The sequence below is a fragment of the Cetorhinus maximus genome, chromosome 24 (genome assembly GCF_964194155.1).
Source record: "Cetorhinus maximus chromosome 24, sCetMax3.hap1.1, whole genome shotgun sequence".
In the NCBI taxonomy this organism is placed as follows: domain Eukaryota; kingdom Metazoa; phylum Chordata; class Chondrichthyes; order Lamniformes; family Cetorhinidae; genus Cetorhinus; species Cetorhinus maximus.
In genome coordinates, this window is record NC_135902.1 from 1,189,917 (window position 1) to 1,215,762 (window position 25,846).

Below are 25,846 nucleotides of genomic sequence, written 5' to 3' on the forward strand. Positions count from 1 at the left end.
ACCCGTGAAGCTGTGTCCCCAGAGCATTAACCCGGGGTTCGGATTACTGATCCAGTGACATGAGCACCAGGCCACCAGCTCCCCCTAATTGGAAGGTTGCAGAGAGGATACGAAAGCTGACTCTGTTCAGTTATGTTAGGTTTTCTTGGATGATCTTAATCGTGGGCAGCACAGAAACCAAATGGGAAAGGATTTGATCAGGGAGAGGCAGGCCCAGAATTAGGTGGCAGTGTTGCCTTTGAGCAGCTGTGAGAGGACAGAAGGTTAGAGTATGCAAGCTGTGCGGGATCCTTATAAAGCAAGAGATATAAATAGTGTTGAAGCGATCCAAAGACATGCTGCACGATTCTGCACGAATCAGTGTGGGAAATACACCAGCGTCACGTCTTGGATCAAAGATTTGGAATGGGAATCACTACAGAAAAGGAGGGAGAAGAATAGAGTGACTGTGTTCTGTAAAAGATGGAATGAGCTGGTGGAATTGACAGAAACAAATACACGGTGCCTCCCGGCAATGATTAATCACCAGGTAGCCATCCACACAAACTACAAAGACCGTTTGTTTCCAAGACAGTGCATCAACAATCTTTCTTCCCAAGGACAATGCCATAATGGAACAAGCTGCCAAAGGGAATAGTCACAGCACCATCACTGGAAATCTTCAAGACCCATCTTTAGGTTATTTCCATTTATAAACTTCTCCTATCAGGATTGCCAATTCAGCAGGTCATGGCTGGTTTAGCTGGCACTACCCATAGAGATGTTGGTGGAAGAAGGATATTAGTCTGTGATGCCAACGCAGCTAAAGCAGGAGAGGGGGCTTTTTACGGTGGGTGATACGGTTATAAAGTGGAGTAGTGATATCAGCTGTCACAAACAGAGGTAGCTGAGTGCTCAGGAGCTGGGCAGGGGAGATTAAATAGTGGGTGGTGGGTTTCCTAGACTTCAAGATTTCTCTCTTGCTGAGACAGGACATCCTATGGTCTCTGATTTGACCTTAGATTCATGATTGCAGTGCGATACTCCTGCTGTGACCAGAGAAAGTTGATAAAAAGGATTAACCAGAAGACACTGATCGGGCACGGATAATGGAGGAGGAAGAAATGAAAGTATTGAATTTATATAGAACTTTAAAAGAAAATTTTTTTTTTTTAATTAGTTTAATGTTGGTTTAGTGATGAATATTGACCTGGGAGGATATGGTTCAGCAGAATGTCCTTTTCACCTTGAGCTCCACACCACCACCTGGTTCAACATCCGAGAGGCTCTGTGTGAAATAAAGATGAAGCAGTCAAATGCCCTCTGCGTTACAACAACAATAACAACTTATATAGCACCTTTAACATAATGAAACATCAGAAGATGCTTCACAGGAGCTTTATAAAACCGTTTGACGCTGGGCAACATAAGGGGGTATTAGGCCAGATGACCAAAAGTTTGGTCAAAGAGGTAGTTTTAAGGAGTGTCTTTAAGGAGGAAAGTGAGGTTGAGAGACACAGGTGGAGGGGGTGTTCCAGAGCTTGGGGTCCAGTTAGCTAAAGGCACCAATGGTGAAGCACAATCGGCCAGGAGTAGGCGAGCACAGATATCTGAGGGTTGTGGTGTTTGGGAGATTAGTGATAAGGAGGGGTAACACCATTGGAGGGATTTGAAAACAGGAATGAGAATTTTAAAATTAACATGTTGTTTGACTGGGTGCCAATGTAGTTCAGTGAGCACAGGGGTGATAGGGGAATGGGAATTGGTGCATGTTAAGACATGGGCAGCAGAGCTTTGGATGACCTTAAGTTTAAGAGGGAGAATGTGAGAGAGCAGCTAGAAATGCTTGAGAAAATAGAAGCATTGTGCTGAGCTCTGAGGAAGTGGCCATGCTCTGCAGTCTAATTAGTGGTTTTTGCAGCTGTCACATTGCATGTTAAGGCCCTGCAGTTTTAGCTGATTCACATGTTGGCTGATGTTTACATTGTCCCTCAATGCACTAGATTGATATTCAGTTACTAAAGGAGGTGGCAGCCATGGAAATAGTGGATGCGTTGATTGTCATCTTCCAAACTTCTGTAGATTCTGGAACAGTCCCAGCAGATTGGAGGTGGCAAATTTAACCCCACTATTTAAAAAAAGAGAGGAAGAAAATAGGGAATTGCAGAGAGTTAGCCTAACATTAGCACTAGGAAAAATGCTAGAGTCTATTATAAAGGATGTGATAACAGGACACTTAGAAAAGATCAGCGGGATTACAAAAAGTCAACATGGATTTATGAAATTTAAGTCATGTTTGACAAAACTACTAGAGTTTTGTGAGGACGTAACTAGCAGAATAGATAAGCGAGAACCAGTGGATGTGGTATATTTGGATTTTCAGAAAGCTTTTGATAAAGTCCCACATCAGAGGTTAGTGTGTAAAATTAAAGCACATGGGATTGGGGGTAATATATTGGCATGGATTGAGAATTGGTTAGGAGACAGGAAACAGAATAGGAATAAATGGGTCTTTTTCAGAATGGCAGGTGGTGACTAGTGGGGTACCACAGGGATCAGTGCTTGTGCCCCAGCTATTCACAATATATATATCAATGATTTGGATGAGGGAACCAAATGTAAAATTTCCAAGTTTGCTGACGACTCAAAACCATGTGGGAATGTGAGCGGTGAGGTGGATGTTAAGAGGCTTCAAGGCGATTTAGGCAGGTTGAGTGAGTGGGCAAATGCATGGCAGATGGAGTGTAACATGGATAAGTGTGAAGTTATCCACTTTGGAAGGAACAACAGAAAGGCAGAGTATTATTTAAATAGTGATAGATTGGGAAATGTTGATGTATATAAGGACCGGGGTGTCCTTGTACACCAATCACTGAAAGCAAGCATGCAGGTGCAGCAAGCAGTTAGGAAGGCAAATGGTACGTTGGCCTTCATTGCGAGAGGGCTTGAGTACAGGAGCAAGGATGTCTTACTGCAGCTGTACAGGGCCTTGGTGAGACCACACCTGGAGTATTGTGTTCAGTTTTGGTCTCCTTACCTAAGAAAGGATATACTTGCCACAGAGGGAGTGCAGCGAAGGTTCACCAGACTGATTCCTGGGATGGCAGGATTGTCGTATGAGGAGAGATTGGGTTGACTAGGCCCTGTATTCACTGGAGTTTAGAAGAATGGGAAGGAATTGGATTGAAATGTATAAAATTCTGATAGGGCTGGACAGACTGGATGCAGGGATGATGTTTCCTCTGGCGGGGGGGATCTAGAACAAGGGGTCACAGTTTCAGAATACAGGGTGGACCATTTAGGACTGAGATTAGGAGAAACTTCTTTACTTAGAGAGTGGTGAACCTGTGGAATTCTCTACCACAGAAGGCTGTGGAGGCCAAGTCACTGAATATGTTTAAGAAAGAAATAGATAAATTTCTAGACTCTAAAGGCATCAAGGGGTATGGGGGAGAGAACAGGAGTACGGCGTTGAGGTAGAGGATCAATCATGATCATATTGAATGGTGGAGCAGGCTCGAAGGGCCGAATGACCCACTCCTGCTCCTAGTTTCTATGTTACACCCACAAAATCAAATCCATCTTCTTTCCCTTTCTGCTAACTCTAGTTGGGCTATCAGGTGCCCTCCTCTGCTCCCCCAACCCTAGCAGCCCCCTCATTTGAGGAGAGATGGAAAGTGTCAGTCTGTGTCTGATCCTATTCATGCACGCGTTCTTGGAATAATAGCCTCTGGAAATCTCACCTTTGGATCTAGAAACCTTCTCAGTTCCCAATCCCTTTGTCGGAATCAATATCCAATACCCATGACATCAAAGCGACAGAAATACATCCTCCCTTAATTATTCCCTTCCTCCAGCAATCTACAGAATTTCGAGACTTACTATTGGTTCCTGATTGATCTTCCCTCCCACCTTGCTGAAGTGTGTTATGGGCCTTGAGCTTTCATCAGTTTGTTAATGTTCACAGTAAAAAAACATTATTATTCAGAAGAAAACTCTGGCCAGTCCATAGCACTGTAGACGCTTCGGCAGAGAAAAAGGCCACTCAGCCCGTCGCATCTCTGCTGCATTTCTTTTGGAGCAACCCCAAAGCAAACCCATTGCCCCGCTCTCTCCCCAGAGCCCTGCTTCAATCCCAGCCCATCTCAAAGGATGTAATCCACATCTCGAATACTGTGTGCAGTTTTGGTTTCCTTATTTAAGGAAGGATGTAAATGCGTTGGAGGTGGTTCAGAGGAGGTTTACTGGATTGATACCTGGAATGAGTGGGTTGTCTTATGAGGAAAGGTTGGACAGACTGGGCTTGTTTCCACTGGAGTTTAGAAGAGCGAGGGGTGATTTGATCCTGAATGGTTTTGACAAGGTGGACGTGGGAAGGATGTTTCCTCTTGTGGGTGAATCCAGAACTAGGGGACACTGTTTTAAAATTAGGGGTCGCCCTTTTGGGACGGAGATGAGGAGAATTTTTCTCTCTGAGGGTTGTGCGACTTTGAAACTCTGCCTCAGAAGGTGATGGAGGCGGGGTCACTGAATATTTTTAAGGCAGAGGTAGATAGATTCTTACAAAAAGCTAAAAGCTACTGCGGATGCTGGAAATCCAAAACAAAATAAAAACAGAATTACCTGGAAAAACTCAGCAAGTCTGGCAGCATCGGCGGAGAAGAAATCAGTCAACGTTTCGAGCCCTCATGGCCCTTCAGCAGAACTGAAGCATAGTTTCAACAAGGGAGAAATATAAATTGGTTTAAAAAATCCTTGGCTTGCTGCATTGTTCCAGTGAAGCCCAACGCAAACTGGAGGAACAGCACCTCATCTTCCGACTAGGCACTTTACAGCCTTCTGGGCTGAATATTGAATTCAACAACTTTAGATCTTAAACCCCCCTCCCCCCATCCCCACCCCGTTTCTTTTCCCCCCCCACCCGCCTTTTTTTTCAATAATTTATATAGATTCTTCTTTCCCCACCTATTTCCATTATTTTTAAATCTAAAACTAAAACCTTTAGTCTTTCCACCCCACCCCCACTAGAGCTGTACTTTGAATATCCTGTCTTGCATTCTTAATTAGCACTTTTCTCAGACAAAGACCACCACCTTCAACACCTCTTTGACCCTTTTGTCTCTGACATCTTTTGATTATCTGCTCACACCACACCCTCAATGTGTCTCTTCCCCCCCAACCACCTTAAACCAATTTATATTTCTCCCTTGTTGAAACTATGCTTCAGTTCTGCTGAAGGGCCATGAGGGCTCGAAACGTTGACTGATTTCTTCTCCGCCGATGCTGCCAGACTTGCTGAGTTTTTCCAGGTAATTCTGTTTTTATTTTGTTTTAGATAGATTCTTGTTAGGCAAAGGGATCAAAGGTTCTCAGGAGTAGATGGGAATGTAGAACTCGAAATACAAACAGATCAGCCATGATCTTATTGAATGGCAGAGCGGGCTCAAGGGGCTGAATGGCTGCCTTCTGCTCCTATTTCATATGTGCATGTGGTCTCTAGCTCAGCTACTTCCTGTAGGTGAACATTCCAAATTCCAACAGCTTTCTTTGTAAGAGATTCTCCTAAACTTAGTGACAATGATGCATTGATGACTCCCTTTCCTTAAGCTGTCTAATCAGAGGAGATGATCTTCCCGAATTCACTTTACCAGAACTTTTCATGATTTCAAAAACCTCGACCAAATCTATTACCTTTCTGCCCTTGAGTGAAACTAGTTCCAGTATTTCTCCTCATTATGGTGGTTTGTCAATCCTGCAATTGTTCACACTGTCTGGCGTTAATGTGATTTCTACAACTAGCCAAAATCGCCTCTTAACAGACACCTTCTCGAGAATCTTCTGAAATCCACTTACTGTATTCCCATTATCTACCCAGTTGCCCCTTCGTAAATGATGACATTTGTCAAATTCACATCTTTAATGTGTCCTTCATTAACCATTCACCATTCTGTAACTAGTGTACATATCCTGTCACAGTTAGCAGTGTTTCTAACACCAGAGAATCCGGCTGTTGGGGCCTCTGTTGTTTTGGATTATGTCAAAAATTCTTTTCTCCAGTAAAATATTTTACCAACGAGGGAGGAGGCGGCCGATCCTCTACCTGAGCCTGGGTAATGAAGCAGAGTGAGGGATGTCTGGGAAGCAGTGACCCGGTATAATTTGGTTCAGTGTGAGAATAGAAGAGTGAAGGACAGGTCTCTTGATTGGAAAGTAAAGCAAATTTGAGTGAGATTAAACAGGAGCTATCTGGATTGAAGGAAAATGGAGTTGGTAGATACAACTAAAGATCAGAAATTAGGAACTGGAGGAAGAAATGTTTATAAATACAATTTATTCCAGTAAGGGAAAAGGAGGATATTGAAAGTCGGCTGGTAGCCTATAGGTGAATAAAGATCACATTGAAATTTTTAAGTACTTAACACTTGGAGGGGAGATAATACTGAAATCCAGGACAAATATCGGGAGCTTGCCGAGACTGAGGGGGTGTGGCAGAAAATGAATTAAAAAAACACTGAATTACAATCCAGCTGCTTTCTAATGGTACGTTAGGGTAGGAGTAGAATCTGTACGAGATGGAGGAGTGAGGTGTGTAATAGTGAAGAAATGAGGGAGAGGATGCTATGGAGTCGTCTTATAGCGAGAAATAGAGGGATGACCTGATGGAGGGACAGGATTTGCTGGGTTGGACATAGGGAAGATGTTTCCACTTGTGGTGGAATTGAGAACTAAGGTCATAACTATAAGATAGTCACTAATTCCCACGAAGGAATTCAGGAGAAGCTTGTTTATCCAGAGAGCAGTTAGAATATGGAACTCGTTACCACAGGGAGCGGTTCAGGCAATTAAGAGGAAGCTGGTTAAACACAAGGGCGAAAGGAATAGAAGGATATGATGACGAATAGAAGGATATGATGACGGGATGAGATGAAGAGGGGCTGAGAGTGGGAGACTCGTGGAGCATGGACCAATGGGCTCTTGCTGTGCTCTAAAATTCGATGTAATTTTATGAAGTTTACTGAAGTGCTAGTCAGACTTAAGGTAAACAAATTGTCGGACCTGATGGCTTGTCTCTTGGGTCTCTAAGGAAAGAGATGGAAGGAATAGAAATGAACGTGACTATATGTTTGCAAATCTTGCATTAGGAGACAGGACGGAGGTGAATGTGTTTCTGCACCCCCATCCCCCACTTTCAAAAAAGGAGATGAAGATAAGATGGTCTTAATTGGCTGGTTAGTCTTGCTTGAGTTATTGGTAAACGGAGTGTATAATACTGGGGGAATTAATAAACACTTGGCAAAACATGAGCTAATTGCAAAGAGAATTGAAACAAAAATATTTTTAGCCTTGAAGAGGTATTTGAACATGGGATTCTGTGTCATGACTTGTTAGTGAAATAAAATCTATTAAAGCTGGAAATTGGAAAGTTGCAGGAGAAAGTTGATTATCAAAGACTAGAGGAACAAACAGGGCAGTGATAATCTCTTCATTGATACAGAAAACACAGAAGAAGGAGGCCATTCAGCCTGTTGTGTTTGTGCAAGCTCTTGTCCCTTATGAGGGAATCCCTTTTGTCCACTGCTGTATGTCCAGTGTGAGAGATTTAACTGTGAGCGCAGCCTTTACCACCCTCACATGGAGCAGAGTCTATAGATGATGTGTGTATTTGTCAATCTGGAACAGACTCGCTCTGGCTCTGTAATTTCTGTAATGGAAGGCTCCTTTACTTGGACACATGATTATCCTGATTCATAGACCTTACAGGGAGGGCAGTCTTTGGTCAGATCCTAGCTGGTTGGTGTGTCTGGCTCAGGTGTCCCAGGAGTTATACTGCTACCTGTGTTTGTACCTGGCTGTGTGGAGAGGGTGGGGTGCTGGATATCTCAAAACTTCCTGACTGGCTGGTTTCGAATGTGTTCTGATTTCCTCATTCCTGTGGAGTTCTGAGAGGGAGTGGGTCAGTCTCTCCTGTTCAGGGTCACAGGATGTGATGAGTTAGATGCAGCCTTTCGTTTACAGTCACTCACTCTTACCTGATAACTGATCCTGCTGTGTCCAAGGATCACCAGTTACCTGATTTACAGTCACTCTCTCTTACCTGATAACTGATCCTGCTGTGTCCAAGGATCACCAGTTTCTTCTGTTCCTGTAAAAGTTGGGACATGTTCTCTACAGGAATGAAGGATCTGAAGTGTAGTGATTCTGTACACACCCTCACCGTCAGTATGCACATGAAAACTGACTCCACGGCTCAGCTTTGCCTGAAGCTGTGACCTCTAGTTGGAGATGTTGGATTGTGAACAGGGGCTCAGCAGCTGCAGAGATCGAGGGTTATGTCCCTTAAAAGACGGAACTGGACTCTTGGGGTCAGCCAACGAATCGCAGGACCAGGATTTCCTTAACTCCTGATCCAGAGCTGGTATAGAGAGCAGACCACAACACATCCAGCCCGCTCTGAAGTACCCCATCGTGTCTAAAGGGATTCTTCACTAGTGCATCTAAAACTAATCCCACTGACCCTTGCTCTTTCCTACGCCCTGTATCAAACCCAAAATAATCCCACTGTTCTGCACTCTCTCCATAGCCGAGTATGAATCCCAAACTAATCCCACTGCCCCTCTCCCCATAGCCCTATATCAATCACAAACTTATGTACTCTGGCTGCCCCTGAGGAGCTCTGATTCTGCTCCTACTTTGACCGTTATTTATTTTTTGATTTAAAAGATGCCGTGGTCTCTGAGTCTCTCCTGGTGATAAACCATTTCCAAAATCTCTCTCTATGGACAGAGATTTCTTTGAACCTTTCCCCTCACTCTGTGACAATTTGAGTTTGTTGATTCCTCAAATACTTACTCCCAAATCAGAGGAAATTATCTTTTTCTGCTTCGTTGGATCAAAAGCCTTTGCAATTGTAAACACCTGTAATAAATCCCTGCTACCATGGAAACAGTTCCAGTGTTTCTCCCTTTCCTCAATTATAGCTTCCGATTGTTGGCATTATCCTGGTGAATCTACACTCGAGTCTCTCTAACTTTAATGGACTCTCACCAAGGAGCTCTCACCATGACTAAAGCAAGAGATTTACCATTGTCTCTTTCTCCTTGTAGCCTGTGCCTCTATTTTGATCTGAAATGCAATAAGTCACAATAAAGCTTCACCAGGTGAAAGCTCAGCAAAGATTAACTTTGGGAAAATGACGTGAAGTGATTGAATTGTGGCAATATCCATTTCACTCTGTCCCCCACCAATTCCCCTACAACTGGAGATTGTTCCCTGGCTTCAGCTGCATTAGAAAGGGGATAGCGGGGGGGAGGGAGAGGATGGCAAGTGGGGGTGGCAGGTGGGGGCGAGGGGGAGTGGGGTAAAGGGAGGTGGTGGGGGTGAGGGGGGTGGGGTAAGGGGAGGTGGTGGGGGTGAGGGGGGGCGGGGTAAGGGGAGGTGGTGGGGGCACCAATACAATACATGAAGTGCAGTCACTGTTATAATGTTGGAAACCAGACAGCTGATTTGCACACAGCAAGATTCCACAAAAAGCAATGTCATATTGGTCATTTAATCTAGTTTAGGGATGTTGGTTGAGGGATAAATATTGGCCCCAGGACACCCTCTCTTTGAGCAGGGCCATGAGATCTTTTACATCTACCTGAGAGAGCAGAAGGAGCCTCGATTTAACAACTCATCTGAAAGATGGCGCCTCCGATAGCACAGCACCCCCTCAGTACTGACCCTCCGACAGTGCGGTGCCCCCTCAGTGCTGACCCTCCGACAGTGCGGCACTCCCTCAGTACTGACCCTCCGATAGCACAGCACTCCCTCAGTACTGACCCTCCGACAGTGCGGTGCCCCCTCAGTGCTGACCCTCCAACAGTGCGGTGCCCCCTCAGTGCTGACCCTCCGACAGTGCGGCGCTCCCTCAGTACTGACCCTCCAACAGCGCGGTGCCCCCTCAGTACTGACTCTCCGACGGTGCGGTGCCCCCTCAGCACTGACCCTCTGATAGCACAGCACCCCTTCAGTACTGACCCTCTGACAGACAACAAAGTTCACAATTAGATAGCAGACTGAGTCCAAATCCCTTCACACCCAACATCTCGTCACAATGCAGCATGTGCTGGTGAGGTAATTGTCATCAGGACTGGATTATAATCTCCCTTCAAACACTCCCAGGACAGGTACAGCACGGGGTTAGATACAGAGTAAAGCTCCCTCTACACTGTCCCCATCAAACACTCCCAGGACAGGTACAGCACGGGGTTAGATACAGAGTAAAGCTCCCTCTACACTGTCCCCATCAAACACTCCCAGGGCAGGTACAGCACGGGGTTAGATACAGAGTAAAGCTCCCTCTACACTGTCCCCATCAAACATTCCCAGGGCAGGTACAGCACGGGGTTAGATACAGAGTAAAGCTCCATCTACACTGTCCCCATCAAACACTCCCAGGACAGGTACAGCACGGGGTTAGATACAGAGTAAAGCTCCCTCTACACTGTCCCCATCAAACACTCCCAGGGCAGGTACAGCATGGGGTTAGATACAGAGTAAAGCTCCCTCTACACTGTCCCCATCAAACACTCCCAGGACAGGTACAGCACGGGGTTAGATACAGAGTAAAGCTCCCTCTACACTGTCCCCATCAAACACTCCCAGGACAGGTACAGCACGGGGTTAGATACAGAGTAAAGCTCCCTCTACACTGTCCCCATCAAACACTCACAGGGCAGGTACAGCACGGGGTTAGATACAGAATAAAGCTCCCTCTACACTGTCCACGTCAAACACTCCCAGGATAGGTATAGCACGGGGTTAGATACAGAGTAAAGCTCCCTCTACACTGTCCCCATCAAACACTCCCAGGACAGGTACAGCACGGGCTTAGATACAGAGTAAAGCTCCCTCTACACTGTCCCCATCAAACACTCCCAGGACAGGTACAGCACGAGGTTAGATACAGAGTAAAGCTCCCTCTACACTGTCCCCATCAAACACTCCCAGGACAGGTACAGCACGGGGTTAGATACAGAGTAAAGCTCCCTCTACATTGTCCACGTCAAACACTCCCTGAACAGGTACAGCACGGGGTTAGATACAGAGTAAAATGCTTTACGCTTTCATTTCAATGTACTGGTTGCACTGTACTTGTTCAGAATGCAGCAGATGGATCTTGCCTGAGATTGTGAAGGTTGTACAGTTGATAAGCAGGTGCAGTTTCCCAGAGCTTTTCAATACAGTGCCTGTACCCATAGTAAACTCTAATAACTTGGCATGAATGGGACTTGCAGTGTTCCAGTAATGTGCTGCTAGTCCTGAAATAATTAAATCCTGACTTCAGAAAGATCTCCCATCTCAGCATTGGGTGGTCTTTATTGAGCACTAAATCCTCTCAGCGGTTGCTAAGTAACAGCCCCGTCTTTCAATACGGTGTGATAATGGGATTTTTCTGTGGTAAGGCTTTAATTGTGCTTCAAGGTCACAGCTCCCATTCCGCTTGTACTGTGATGAGAACATAGGAGCGGGATGGATCAGGCCAATTCCTTGGCTGAAGCTGGAGAAACTGCGGTGATGTCTGGTCAGGACAGTGTGTTGAAGACAGTCTGCAAATTTGAGAAGTGTGGGGTGTGGGTTTGGTGTGGAGTATTGGAACAATATTTCGGTCACTGCGTGTGTTTGATGGGCTGGCGTGCTGAGGGTCTGTGTTTGATGGGCTGGCGCGCTGAGGGTTTGTGTTTGATGGGCTGGCGCGCTGAGGGTCTGTGTTTGATGGGCTGGCGCGCTGAGGGTCTGTGTTTGATGGGCTGGCGCGCTGAGGGTCTGTGTTTGATGGGCTGGCGCGCTGAGGGTCTGTGTTTGATGGGCTGGCGCGCTGAGGGTCTGTGTTTGATGGGCTGGCGCGCTGAGGGTTTGTGTTTGACGGGCTGGTGCGCTGAGGGTCTGTGTTTGACGGGCTGGTGCGCTGAGGGTCTGTGTTTGACGGGCTGGTGCGCTGAGGGCCTGTGTTTGACGGGCTGGTGCGCTGAGGGTCTGTGTTTGACGGGCTGGTGCGCTGAGGGTCTGTGTTTGACGGGCTGGTGCGCTGAGGGTCTGTGTTTGACGGGCTGGTGCGCTGAGGGTCTGTGTTTAATACTGGTGGCTCTGTCTGGAAATGCAAACTGAATACTAATAAGTAATGCTTTGTTTTGTTTTCCAGGACCTCTTCCACATTTGCTTGTGAATGGGGATCTCGAACAGAAGGTAGAAAACTCCTCCCCTTTTAGTGCAGTCTCACAACTGTAACATGTAGTTCACAGGAGTTAGTGTCCAAGTGTAAAGCATCATCAAAGCAAACTGCCTCCACCCTCACAACTTTGTGAGGGTGTCCCTTTGCTGGCCATTTTCTTCCTTCCTTGTGAACCTGCTGTTTACACATTCGATGAAATGTCTTCTTTTTTAAATGACCAAGGCATTCCCATCTGGCATAATTCCTGAATTCCCTCGGCGCCAGGGATACCAACTCTGGCTGGAGCCTTCGTCACATGAGCTCCTGTCTCTAACAGCTCGCCCAGTCAAATAACCTCCTGTCCAATCCCCACAACTTCTGTAAACTAATGAAACATTTTGTCCACAGGAAATTGAAGTGAGATTCAACATTTTTACAGTGGCTGTGATTTTCCCCCAGGGTTTGCAATGTCCAGGCAATAATTCATCAGACTTCAGGGCAATCCTGGAGGGTTGGCAACCCCCTATTTGGCACCTCAGACTCTTGCAGACTCTCCTCCACGAGGGTCTCTGAGGTGTCGACTGGTGCAACTCTGCCCCAACCAGACCTGTGACCCACGTCGTGTTTTAATCCCCACTGGACCCTCTCAGAACCTGACTAGTTTCCTCTGTTCAAGGCAACTCTCTGTTTCCCGCTTGGTTTTTATTCTCTGATGAATATAAATCCATGACGACTCTGAGATCGGCCACTGTTTTTGGTTGGGAATGTTGGACTGGCCAGGACTACAGTGAGATCCCCCTGCCCCACCCCTGCTGAGCTGACTCTGAACTGCCCACACACCCTTCAGCTCTCAGAAGTACTCCATCTGCCCCCCTCTCTCTCTCTTTCATTCACTCCAGTTACATTTGTGCTAAAGAAATGGAATCTCTTTGAGGTTATCATTAAAATTTCACTGAGGAGCAGTGTTCCACGTGTGATGTTTTCATGTTGCGTTTTTTGTCAGAAATTATTACAGAATCCGAGCATTCGATCTGACCAGTCCATGTGGGTGTTTATCCTTCCCTGGAGCAGCATTGTCATTCCATATATCTGGTCTCTTCCTTTATCCCTTCAACATTTATCTAGCTAATTCTTAAATGTTGACACTAACTCTGACCATGAGCTTCACAGCCTGAAAATTCTCTGTGGAAAGAAGCTTCTCCTGCTGTCTATTTTAAATCTCTACATTCAGTCTTGTATCTATATCCCCTTTGTTCAAGATCCCCAAATCACTGGAAACAACCTATTTCTATCCACTCTGTCACATCCTTAATAACTTTAAATCCTTTTTAATAATTTTAAATCCTCCTATCAACTCCCCTCATTGTTGTTTTAATCAATAACTATTGCAAGGAAGATCTGAATATCAGATACGTCCATGTGCAAAGTGAAGATTAACAACACAATTCAGAGCAATATCCTGAGCTGATGAACTAAAACTAATAGGGCTGCCTGAAGAATAATGTTAAAACTTACTGATCAGAGTAGAGATGTTTCTGCTTGTTGGAGAGTACATTCTAGAAGCAGGAATATAAGACAATCATGAATAAATCCAATTAGGAATTCAGGAGAAACGTCTTTACCCAGAGAGTGGTGAGAATGTGGAACTCACTCCCACAGGGAGTGGTTGAGGTGAAATGTTGATGTATTTGAAACAAACTGGGTAAACAATGAGGGAGAGAAAGGAATAGAAATATATGATGATGGGATTAGATGTAGAAGGATTGGAAAGGTTTTGTGTGGAGAATAAACAGTGTATAACTGCAGACACGTTGGGCTGAATAGCCTCTCTGCTGTGCAGCTAATGTATTTCTGTGTTAAGTGCTCTTGATCTGTTTCTGTGATAGAGCTCCCTTGATCTGCCTGGTACAGTTTCCTTCCTGTTATTGTTATGTTTAAACTGTTACAGAAGTTGCAAAAAGAGAACTTCACAGAGATTCCTTGCACACTCTGTGCTGTTTGAAGCCTGTGTTACTTCCCTGTGTTATCTTTATTGGGAAATCCTCATGATGGCTGGTGCTGAATTGTGATGATTATACAAATAAAACAAGTAACCATAATTCATAACGTAGTGAAAGACAATCATTAAAATAAAAGTAACACATCAAACAGTAAAAGGATTGTACAATTATGCTTATTCAGCTTACAAATAATTACAATATGTTGCAAAATGCAGGGCTCCCTAATTTACAGAACAGCAATGAAAGGTCTACTGCATTCTGCATTTTGTATTAAAGTCCATCGATCATATGTTTCACGTTGAGTTCATTAAATTCCCAATCATTTACATCCTATTTATGAATTTTATAAAGTAGTGGATTGTTCTGTCTTATAGTCTGTCCATTCTATATCTCGTTTGCAGAATGGTGACTTTTCTGCTCAATTCCATCTCACATTTACCGATTGTGGCGAGAGACAGTGACAATGGCAGGTGGGATTTGGGAGTTTCTAGTAAAGTCCAGACAGAGCTTTAACCACCTTTCAGCAAGGGGACACTTATCCACTCATTTGTGTCAGAGTAGTTTTGTCTGATGGTGTGGTAATCTGATGTGTAATATACCTTTAAGAAGAATGTTGTGATGGAAGATCACATGATCTTATTATCCAATGACAGAGTAGCACAGGCTACCTTCGTAGTTGGTAGTGAGTAGTCTAGAGTAAGTATCTGTAATGTAGAGACAGGGCTTTAGTTGTAAATACACAAGAGTAGCTGCTGAGTTCCTTTGTAAATAAATAGTATGTGTTCTGCATAAGAACTATCTGCTGATCTGCTCTGTCTGTGGTACCGACTCGGTCATCCCAAAAGAAGTGTGCAACATGGATCCATTAGTCCAACTAAACCAGTGACCAGGATCCGACAAACTGGCGACGAGGTGAAAAAAGCAAGAAAGGACGGGGAAAAAAAGCAAGAAAAGCGAGGAAGGAAATCGAGTGAACCAAAATCAGGCCGGACCTCGCATGGTAATTGTAAATAGAATTTCCGTCTTAATCATCGAAGCAGTCCCCTCGGAGCCTCCCGCAGTTTGGAAGAGTTGATCCTTTCCACCCAGCGGTGGACAATTTGTCTCGTTATGTTGAATGCCTTGCGTTCCTTTTCCAAGCTGATGACATTGCTGGGGTGGAGAAGAGGCGAGCGATCCTCTTATCCACGTGTGGGAGTAAGACTTATGGATTGATCCGAAGTTCAATGGCACCCAGTGTCCCAGATTCGAATAGTTTTGATGATTTAGTGAATCTTGTGAAGAATCATTACCAGCCTAAGCCCTCGGTAATGAAAATTTACTGCAGGGACTGCCTCATGTTGTAGTTTATTTAGATGATGTCCTAGTGACAGGGCTCACTGAAAAGGAGCATTTGGCAAACTTGGAAGAAGATTTGTAGCATTTTTCACAGGTGGGGAAAAAAAAAGATAAGTGCACATTCCAAGCGAAAGAGATAGTCTTTTAGATCACAGGGTAGATGTACAGGGCCTCCACCTGGTTGAAGAAAAAGTGAGAGCAAATAGAGAGGCACCAGTACCAAGGAACACCCTCGAGCTAAAATCATTCTTGGGGATGATCAGTCACTATGGATGCTTTTTGCCTAATTTGTCGACAGAAAGGCCACCCCTGTATTACCTACTCAAGAGAAACCAACGTTGGTCGTGGCGAACACCACAGAAAGAAGCTTTCACAAAAGTGAAACAGCTGTGGCATTCATCCACCCTATTGGTACATTTTGACCAAAGGAAAGGGTTAATTCTGACATGTGGTGCACCTCCTTATGGAGTAGGAGCAGTGCTCTCCCATCGAATGGATGATGGCTCAGATTGGACATGTATCAAGAACGCTCAACATAGTGGAAAAGGGATACTCACAGATAGAAAAAGAAAGTTTGTCAATCATCTTTGGTGTCAAGAAATTTCATCAGTATGTACACGGCCGTCATTTTACAATTGTTTCAGACCACAAGCCATTGCTAGGCTTGTTCAGCGAAGACAAGACTATACCACCCATAGTCTCAGCAAGAATACAGAGCTGGGCGTTTGATTCTGGCAGCGTATGAGTATACTTTCATCCAAAGGCCTGGAAGTCAGATTGCAAACGCTGATACACTTAGTCATTTGCCTTTGAAAGAAAACGATGAGGATGTTCCAGTTCCTCAAGAACTCATTTTATTGTTGAACTTCTTCGATCCATCCCCGGTATGTGCCAGACGGATCAGAGATTGGACAAGTCCAGACCCAGTCTTATCCAAAGTACGAGAACAAGTTCTTCACGGTTGGTCACAAGAACAAGAATCTGACGAAATGAAACCTTATTTTCACAGAAGATACGAGATAACCAGCCAGGAGGGTATCTTACTGTGGGGAGCTCGAGTGATTGTTCCTCCAAAAGGACAAAAACCTTTGTTAACTGAATTACATAGTGTGCACCCAGGTATTTCCCGAATGAAGACCATAGCATGCAGCTATCTATGGTGGCCTGGAATGGATGGAGAAATAGAGAGCTTAATGAGAGGTTGTATGCAATGTTGGCATTTATTTCAAGAGGACTAGAATATAAAAGCAGGGATGTGATGCTGAGGCTTTATAAGGCTCTGGTCAGACCACATTTAGAGTATTGTGAGCAATTTTGGGCCCCGTATCTCAGGAAGGATGTGCTGGCCCTGGAGAGGGTCCAGAGGAGGTTCACGAGAACGATCCCAGGAATGAAAGGCTTAACATATGAGGAACGTTTGAGGACTCTGAGTCTATACTCGATGGGAGTTTAGAAGGATGAGGGGGGATCTGATTGAAACTTACAGAATACTGAAAGGCCTGGATAGAGTGGACGTGGGGAAGATGTTTCCATTAGTAGGAGAGACTAGGACCCGAGGGCACAGCCTCAGAGTAAAGGGAAGACCTTTTAGAACAGAGATGAGGAGAAAGTTCTTTAGCCAGAGAGTGGTGAATCTATGGAATTCATTGCCACAGAAGGCTGTGGAGGCCAGGTCATTGAGTGCATTTAAGACTGAGATAGATAGGTTCTTGATTGGTAAAGGGATCAAAGGTTACGGGGAGAAGGCGGGAGAATGGGGTTGAGAAACTTATCAGCCATGATTGAATGGTGGAGCAGACTCAACGGGCCGAATGGCCTAATTTCTGCTCCTATGTCTTATGGTCTTATGAATGGGTGATGTAACTGAGGTGTATAAGATGATTAAAGGATTTGATAGGGTCAATAGAGAGAAACTATTTTCTCTGGTGTGGGGGAGAAGGGAGGTGGGGCAGAACCTTAGAGCTTGGCTGTTCAGGGACGATGTCAGGAAGCACTTCACATAAAGGGGAGTGGAAATCTGGAACTCTCTTTCCTCCCACCCCCCAAAACACTGGTGAGGCTAATTGAAAATTTCAAAACTGAGATTGATGGATTCTGTTAGCCCAGGGGTTTAGGGTAATGGAACCAAGGCAGGTGAATGGAGTTAAGATATAGATCAGTGTCGATCTAAGTGACATAGACTGAAGGGACTGACCTCCCTCCTGTTCCAATCTTCTTAATTGTTGTCATGGCTATAGCCAGCCTGGCAAAGCAATGGATAACATTGTGAGGTGATGGCAAGGGCTGTCCAATTAATCTATAACTGTCCATCTGGCCCACTCCTAGTGACTCTCAATCCCTCACTAATCTAGTTTTGCCAAGAGCCCCTCTACTTAAGTGCTGGCTGACCTGTGCAGTAAATGCTCATTCTGCTAATCCTCATTCCTGTTTGGTGAGTCCATAAAAACTCTTTGTGCATCAGAAATATGACCCAAGATGTGGCTGATGTATCTTGAATGCAAACTGTAATTATGATATACTAATAGTCACTTCCTGCTAAACAATTATTTAGAATTTAGACATTGCTCTTTTTAAATGAGTTGCTGGCTTCCTATGCCCTGCTACTAAATCCCTGTGTCAGCTTCCAGTTTCCCAGATAACATGAACTATAGCTGTCAATCTCTCAATCCCTCGCGATGGAGGAATGATAAACTGTTGGGCCTTCACGTTGGTATTGGCCGACTGAAGGCTGGCTCAAGACAGCTCAGCAGGGAGTGATTGATCTACACCCCGACAAGAGATAAACTCTGACCCCAGGCAGTGTCCACTGACATCCTGTATAGAGAATATGTAACACGCGTGAATCAGTAAACCCAGACGATGAGAGTTGGAATTCCCCCAAAGGTTAAGTTGTGAACCTGCCAAGTTGTGGGTTAGTATCAGAGGTGCAGGTTGATAGGTGTTCAAAGCCCAACTGGTTCAAAGAAGGAAACCTGCTGTCCTTACCTGGGTTAACTGATGTAGGACTTCAGACCCACATCATGTGGCTTCAGAATAGGTAATAAATGTGACCTTTTTCATGTCACCCACATCTCAGGATCAAAAGGGATGATCCTGAACCCTCACACAGCCTCTCAGGATTTATTCCCAGTTCAGGCCAGCCTGCAATCTCATTCTCATCTTCACTCTTTGACCTTTATCTCTGTCTCTCTCTTCTCTGTCTTTCCTCACTCCTCCTTCCTTGTCTTGGGGGAGGGGAGAGTTTGTATAGTTATATCTGAAAATTTAGTAATGCGCAAACGTAGCTGGACCTCAGGAATTTGTGCAGTGCCAACAATCCAGTGATATCAGACCGGCCCGCTCCCCCGTTGCCAGTGATATCAGACCGGCCCGCTCCCCCATTGCCAGTGGTATCAGACCGGCCCGCTCCCCCGTTGCCAGTGATATCAGACCGGCCCGCTCCCCCGTTGCCAGTGATATCAGACTGGCCCGCTCCCCCATTGCCAGTGGTATCAGACCGGCCCGCTCCCCCGTTGCCAGTGATATCAGACCGGCCCGCTCCCCCGTTGCCAGTGATATCAGACCGGCCCGCTCCCCCGTTGCCAGTGATATCAGACCGGCCCGCTCCCCCGTTGCCAGTGATATCAGACCGGCCCGCTCCCCCGTTGCCAGTGATATCAGACCGGCTCGCTCCCCCGTTGCCAGTGATATCAGACCGCCCCGCTCCCCCGTTGCCAGTGATATCAGACCGGCTCGCTCCCCCGTTGCCAGTGATATCAGACCGGCTCGCTCCCCCGTTGCCAGTGATATCAGACCGCCCCGCTCCCCCGTTGCCAGTGATATCAGACCGGCCCGCTCCCCCGTTGCCAGTGATTGATGTAGAAAGCTGCACTCTGAGCATCCAGCCAGGAAGTATGACCTGCTTCGCTGTAGTTGATCAGCCCATTGAAGCAGATTCTCCCACTGGATTATGCAGTTCAATGAGCAGCTCACAGGCCTGAGTGCGGTGGTGGGGGGGGAGGCCCAGCCTGGGTTTGCTCCTGAGCCTGGGTTTGATTCCAGCTCTGGAACTCCCCACTTTAGCAGTTTTCTTTCCACGTTAGAGAGGCAGATCCATTCAATCCTCCCCCTCCTCCCCCCCCTGCTTTTACCTCGCATTTCAGATGGAGGAGGATGTTGAATACAAAATACTCCGGCCAATCTCTCCCATCTTTACCCCTGGACTTCAGCTCCTGATTGAGCAGAAAGGAGCTAGAAACTGGCCGAGCAGAGGAGAGAGGCTGTGGTGGTCCCGGAGATTCCTCCCTCTGGCTGCGTGTGTTTGTTTTTGTTTATTTGTTGCTTTTCTGTGAAGTTAGTGATGACTGACCACCTCCTCCCTCCCCGTTCACAGGCCAATGGGAACATCTCTGCAGAAGTGACTCCCTCATCAGCACCTTCTTCCAATTCATCATCCTCCCCATCAACTCCAACAACTCCAGCCAGGGATGAGAGTGCCCAGATGGTCGAGGTAGATTTTTACAATTGCTTATGACAGTGCTTCCCAAACACCTACCCACTGTGACCTGGTTTTAATGCTTGAAAATTGGTGCGACCCCAGACTGAGAGTGGAGTGGGTCGGAGGGGTAGGGGCTGTTGTTGAGGGGGGCGGGGAGAATGGTTTTGGCCACAATAGTTTTGAAGATTCTGGGGCACACATGTAATGGAGCTTTGGACTGTCCCATGTTCAAAATAACGCCTCCATTATGAGTGCATCCAAGGATGACCCTGATTAGCCAATTGGAGCATGGAACGGAATAGCCAATGAGGGCCCTGAAATAATGACCAATCAGGGCAGCGAAAACCTGTCCCATCGATGAACCATTTGGGGGGGGGGAAATTCACATCTTGACGGTCGCCTTTGCTGCCTTGGAGCTTGTGATCCCAATGATCTGTTGAGGTCACGACCCATGACCTGGGAGGCCCGCCAATGACATGTTTCCTCTGTTAGAGCACTGACTTCAGAAGTGCAGATATGTGTTGAGATGGTGAGTGCTGATGAGGCCTGCTCTCTATGAACCTGGCAGTGTTGTGAAGTGCGGTTAGGTCATGTGTGAGCCTGATATTTCCCACACCAAATGCTGCACCTTTACTGAGGGTTAGTGGAGGCTGCAAGGAGCAGGCATGGCTCCTAGTTGGGGCTTTGTGACTCCGAGTTTAATTTCGGTGCCTTTTCTCCAGCCCTGTACAGTGCCAGCTGCCTGAGTACAGGTTTGAGCTGAAACACTGTGCTCCTGACCAGCGTTTGTGTTATAATCTGAAGAGTGTGAATGCCATTCACTGTAACATGTTTCTTATTGAATGGGCCTGATCCTTATCTGAAATCCTAAGTAGGATAACCGAATTTCCTTGAACTTTGACCCCACACAGTTCAATCTGGGGTCAGTAGCTGATCATCGTTGCGCGGCTGCTGCTGTTATAGCTTCAGGACCACTGGGCTGGGGAAATCCTCACCTTGTTTTCCTGTTCCTTGCGATATAAGGGAACATTGCGTGGATAAAAGACATAGCCGGATCAATGATGCACCTCGCAGTCGACTTGCCAATTAATGTTCATTGGCTGGCAATGAAGACAGCAACTTGATTGAGGTTCTGGTGGATTGAAAGGACCAGAATCTTCAGGAGAGGTAGCAGGCTAGTGATGACTTGGGGAATAAATCTTTAAATTTAACAAATAGTGATGCAGTACTGAGTGATTGCTATTGGGTTGTTACCCTAACGAAGGGCAAGGGGTGCCTCACCCTGCCCTCCTCCCGCTGCCCCCATGCAGATCCCACATTTTGTCAGCTTTAGCTCAGTGCTTAGCAACTTTCACCCCTGAATCAGAAGCTTAGGGGATTGAGAATGAGACTCAAATTCATAATCCAGGCTGACACATCCAATTCAGTGCTGAGGGAGCGCTGCACTGTCGGAGGGTCAGTACTGAGGGAGTGCTGCACTGTCGGAGGGTCAGAGCTGAGGGAGTGCTGCACTGTCGGAGGGTCAGTGCTGAGGGAGTGCTGCACTGTCGGAGGGTCGTGCTGAGGGAGCGCCGCACTGTCGGAGGGTCAGTGCTGAGGGAGTGCTGCACTGTCGGAGGGTCAGTGCTGAGGGAGCGCTGCACTGTCGGAGGGTCAGTGCTGAGGGAGCGCTGCACTGTCGAAGGGTCAGTGCTGAGGGAGTGCTGCACTGTCGGAGGGTCAGTGCTGAGTGAGTGCTGCACTGTCGGAGGGTCAGTGCTGAGTGAGTGCTGCACTGTCGGAGGGTCAGTGCTGAGTGAGTGCTGCACTGTCGGAGGGTCAGTGCTGAGGGAGTGCTGCACTGTCGGAGGGTCAGTGCTGAGGGAGTGCTGCACTGTCGGAGGGTCAGTGCTGAGGGAGTGCTGCACTGTCGGAGGGTCAGTGCTGAGGGAGTGCTGCACTGTCGGAGGGTCAGTGCTGAGGGAGCGCTGCACTGTCGGAGGGTCAGTGCTGAGGGAGCGCTGCACTGTCGGAGGGTCAGTGCTGAGGGAGCGCCGCACTGTCGGAGGGTCGGTGCTGAGGGAGCGCCGCACTGTCGGAGGGCCGGTGCTGAGGGAGCGCCGCACTGTTGGAGGGTCGTGCTGAGGGAGCGCCGCACTGTCGGAGGGTCGGTGCTGAGGGAGCGCCGCACTGTCGGAGGGTCGGTGCTGAGGGAGCGCCGCACTGTCGGAGGGTCGGTGCTGAGGGAGCGCCGCACTGTCGGAGGGTCGGTGCTGAGGGAGCGCCGCACTGTCGGAGGGTCAGTGCTGAGTGAGTGCCGCACTGTCGGAGGGTCAGTGCTGAGGGAGCGCTGCACTGTCGGAGGGTCAGTCCTGAGGGAGCGCTGCACTGATAGAGAAGCTGGTTTTCTCATAAGACATTAAACTGAGATCCCATCTGCCCTGTTGGATGTATATTAAAGATTCCGTGGCCACTATTTCAAAGTATAAAATGAAATGTACTGCAGAGAAGCAGATCAAAGAAGTGCAGACAGGCTTTCCCTAGTGTCCTGGCCAGCCTTATTTAAAGGCAGATTAGCTATTGTTCGTGGGATCTTGCTGTGTGCAAACTGAGTGCCATGTTTCCTACTCTAGTTACTACACTTCAAACTTCATTAGTTGTATAATTATGGGATGCCTGGAAGTGGTGAAAGGGGCTATATGAATTCAGGCCATCCTGTTCTCCAGTTTGAGCAGGTGATGGTCACAGGGAAAGTTGACTCTCTCTCTCTCTCTCTTTGTTTGGCAGCTCCAGCCTGAAGGTGAGAGGAAATTTGTGGAGGTGGGTTTGAGCCTCAGTACCTCTGCAGCAGAGGCCAAGGAGAAGGTTCATTCGAAACGTTCAAACAAGCGGGCCCCCCAGATGGACTGGAGCAAGAAGAATGAACTATTCAGCAATTTGTAATGGAGACAGAGCCTTTGCTAATCTCAGCTTCAGCTTTAATAACCTCAGAAAATGTTAATTTCTCTGGTAATTTTGTTTTCTTAAACCCAGCAAATTTTAACCTGGTACATGTTGGGTCCCCCCCTCGCTGGCTTATGAAACCCTTTCCTCCCTCTGGTTAGAGCCAAGCCACATCCAGCATCATGTCCAGTTGTCATTGGCCTGGTTTGTGTTAGTTGAGCAGGGGACAGTGTGACAAGTTCTCCCCTTGTCCCACCCTGAGCAGAGATTTAGTCCAGACTGTATTTGAGGCCCCTCTCCTAGTGAAGTGCTGGGATTCCACAGGGCAGCTGTCACCGTGGACTCCATTCCAGTGGGAACTTAGACAGGGACAGTGTTGTGGAGTTGGGAGCATTCTCCTGTCTTAACATCTTTGAGCCTGTTTGCTGCCCTGTCACTGATTTTCCCCACTCCTGCCCCCCTGGGGTGGGGGGGTGAGGAGGGGGCCCTCCTCCCCCCCACCCTCCTCCCCCTACCCCCCACCCTCTGCCCTCCTCCTCCTCCTCTCTCTCTCCCCCCGCTCCGTGCCCAGTACAGGCTGGTTTTTTGCCTTGGGTGAACTGAGAGAGAGATTTCAGACCAGGCTTCATTACACAGTCACTACCTGAACTTAACCCTGATCCCTTTGATTACTAAAAACAGGCCAAATGTTAAATCTGTCTTCAAGCACTGAGTTCTGAGCTGAAAACACTTACCATTCACTCACAAACCTGGTGATTTTTGGCAGAAATTGTTCCTTGCTCCTGATGAACAGAGGGTTGTGAAACTGTCAAAACTTTGAAATCACTGACACAAATTTCACTTAGTGAAGAACCCCAGATTTTTACCAATAACAGGATCACACTTTCTTTAACTTGCTGTGTGAAATTACCGTGTTTTATTTAGATTCTTCCTTTTAAAATCAAGTCAAATCTACAAAATGCAATCAACTACATTCATTAGTTTGAATTACTAGATGAGGCTTTGGTAAGAAGTGATGGCTGCTTTACATGTTGAACTAGATGGTAAGGATACTAGTCAGTGCTGATAGACTGAGCTGTCCCCATGAGGGCCCTTGTGTCTCGCTGGCCTCTGCTGACCTTGGCTGCCCATCCTTATCAAGCTGAGCTCATTCTAACTGATGAGGAGTGTGCATTTCTGTTGAATGGGCGTGGGCCCAGTTTGCCAACACTCCAACTGACTCCAGTTACGGAGAAGTGTTGCCATGCAAGGATATTATCTGGGCTTTCATTTATAGCATAATTCAAGAACATCAAACCCATCCAGTCCCTGGGATCTCCTTCCTCTATTTCTGTCCAACCTACTCTTTAGGTTTCAAGTCTCGTTTTCAAAGACCAACCTTCCTCACTCTTATTGTCCCTGATCATGAATGAAGCTTTGATTTGGATCATGTTGGGGTATAAAGTGCCCCTCTGGGCACTCAGATAACTGCTGGTCTGTGTACCTATGGGAAAAATGTGTTATCGAGTCCAATTAACCTGGGAAAATGTTTTGTTAATGGTGACCTAGTTAAGACTGGCCGATTTAATGCTGGTCTAGTTACTGATATGTTGATTTCCCCTTCCCTACGTTTGAATCTTGTAACGGCAGAGTAGTATGTGTCTGCTAGCGTTCCTGTTGGGTTGGACCTTATTATTTAGGACGTTCTGTGGATGATGGGTTATTAAAGGGGCTCTTGGTTTATCAGTTCTGAACTGTCATTGCCAGTTTCTTTGTTGAAGTTTGGGTGTTTTATTAATTCACTCCGCTGTGTACAGAATGCCCCCACCTCTTCCTGTCTTTTAACTAGGGGCCACCTGTAGTTTATCACCACCACCAGCGTTTGTAATTTGCTTTAATTTGCCACAAGTGAGTTCTGATGTGAAAAGCTTCTGGAACCTGGAAATTTATCAGGCTTCTCATTTGCTTCCAAAGGGGATTTTGGTTTAAAACCGATTCAGTTAAAAGAAATGAAGAATGAAATGATGCGACATTGATCAGCCAGGAAGTCCTGAGCTCCCTGCACTGTGGCAAGTTCAGAAGGAATTTCGTAAAAAACTGGTTTGGGTCAGTCACAGTGTAAATCTGTGTAAATCTGCAAAAACATTCCTCCTAATAAGACAGTTGGGAACCCTCAGAGTGACTGGAATTTTTAATTGTAACACTGACCTCCTAATAGGTTGGGTGGAATTAGAGATTGTATTACCCCAGCTTTTTTTAGTTTTAACCCTCGGGATCTCAAATCGAGATGATGCCTGGGATCTGGGAGCCGTGGTGAAGGCAAATCCTGCGTGATTTCCAAAATAAACGATTTCTCAAGGGACCTCGTTTCACATGTTACCACAGGGACCAGCGCCTTTACGCCAAATTTAAGAGTTTCTGGGTTTAGTCCCAATTCCAGGGCAATATGTTGAGGGTTAATCTGGGTACAATCATGGTCTGTTTCCTAATGTGGCATTCTATCTTGTCACTGTACTTTATGTTGCATTTTCTTTTTTTCAATACAACTTGTACACTTTATATTAAAAAAACATGACTAGGCTGACGGTCAGGTGGAAATGTTTCTGTGAAAGTAAAATGCCACTTACAGCCTCAGGAAACCTGAGCTGAGTTTGATCCTCTATGTACGTGTTTCTATTTGTTATTAGCTTTGATTTTGTCAGTACACTGTGTTTGATCAGTGTGGAGCAAGTGTAGTCTGATTTAATTAGCACAAGTCCTGAGTTAGAGACACTGCAAGTTGTAGAGGAGTTTCCTCCAGTGTATAACATGCCGAGATCAAAGTGTTTCTCAATCTGTAGCTTCCAAGTTGTAAAACAGAACGATTTGTTGTCCAAACTCAGACACATTGTAATTTTTAGAAACTATATTTTTATCAATGTGTGTAAATTTTAAGCAATAAAAGTTAAAATCAAAGAA

General features: G+C 46.3%; 1 protein-coding gene across 1 annotated transcript in view; it reads left to right on the forward strand.

Annotated features, from left to right (window-relative positions):
• The window catches only part of LOC144699596 (Na(+)/H(+) exchange regulatory cofactor NHE-RF1-like), a 99,618-nt gene extending 73,772 nt beyond the window's left edge, over positions 1-25,846 (forward strand). Inside the window, exons 4-6 of the mRNA XM_078570643.1 lie at positions 12,164-12,207; positions 19,883-19,999; positions 22,754-25,846. Coding sequence (XP_078426769.1) covers positions 12,164-12,207; positions 19,883-19,999; positions 22,754-22,909 — 317 coding nt within the window. The 3' untranslated portion in view covers positions 22,910-25,846. The remainder of the gene's footprint in view (positions 1-12,163; positions 12,208-19,882; positions 20,000-22,753) is intronic.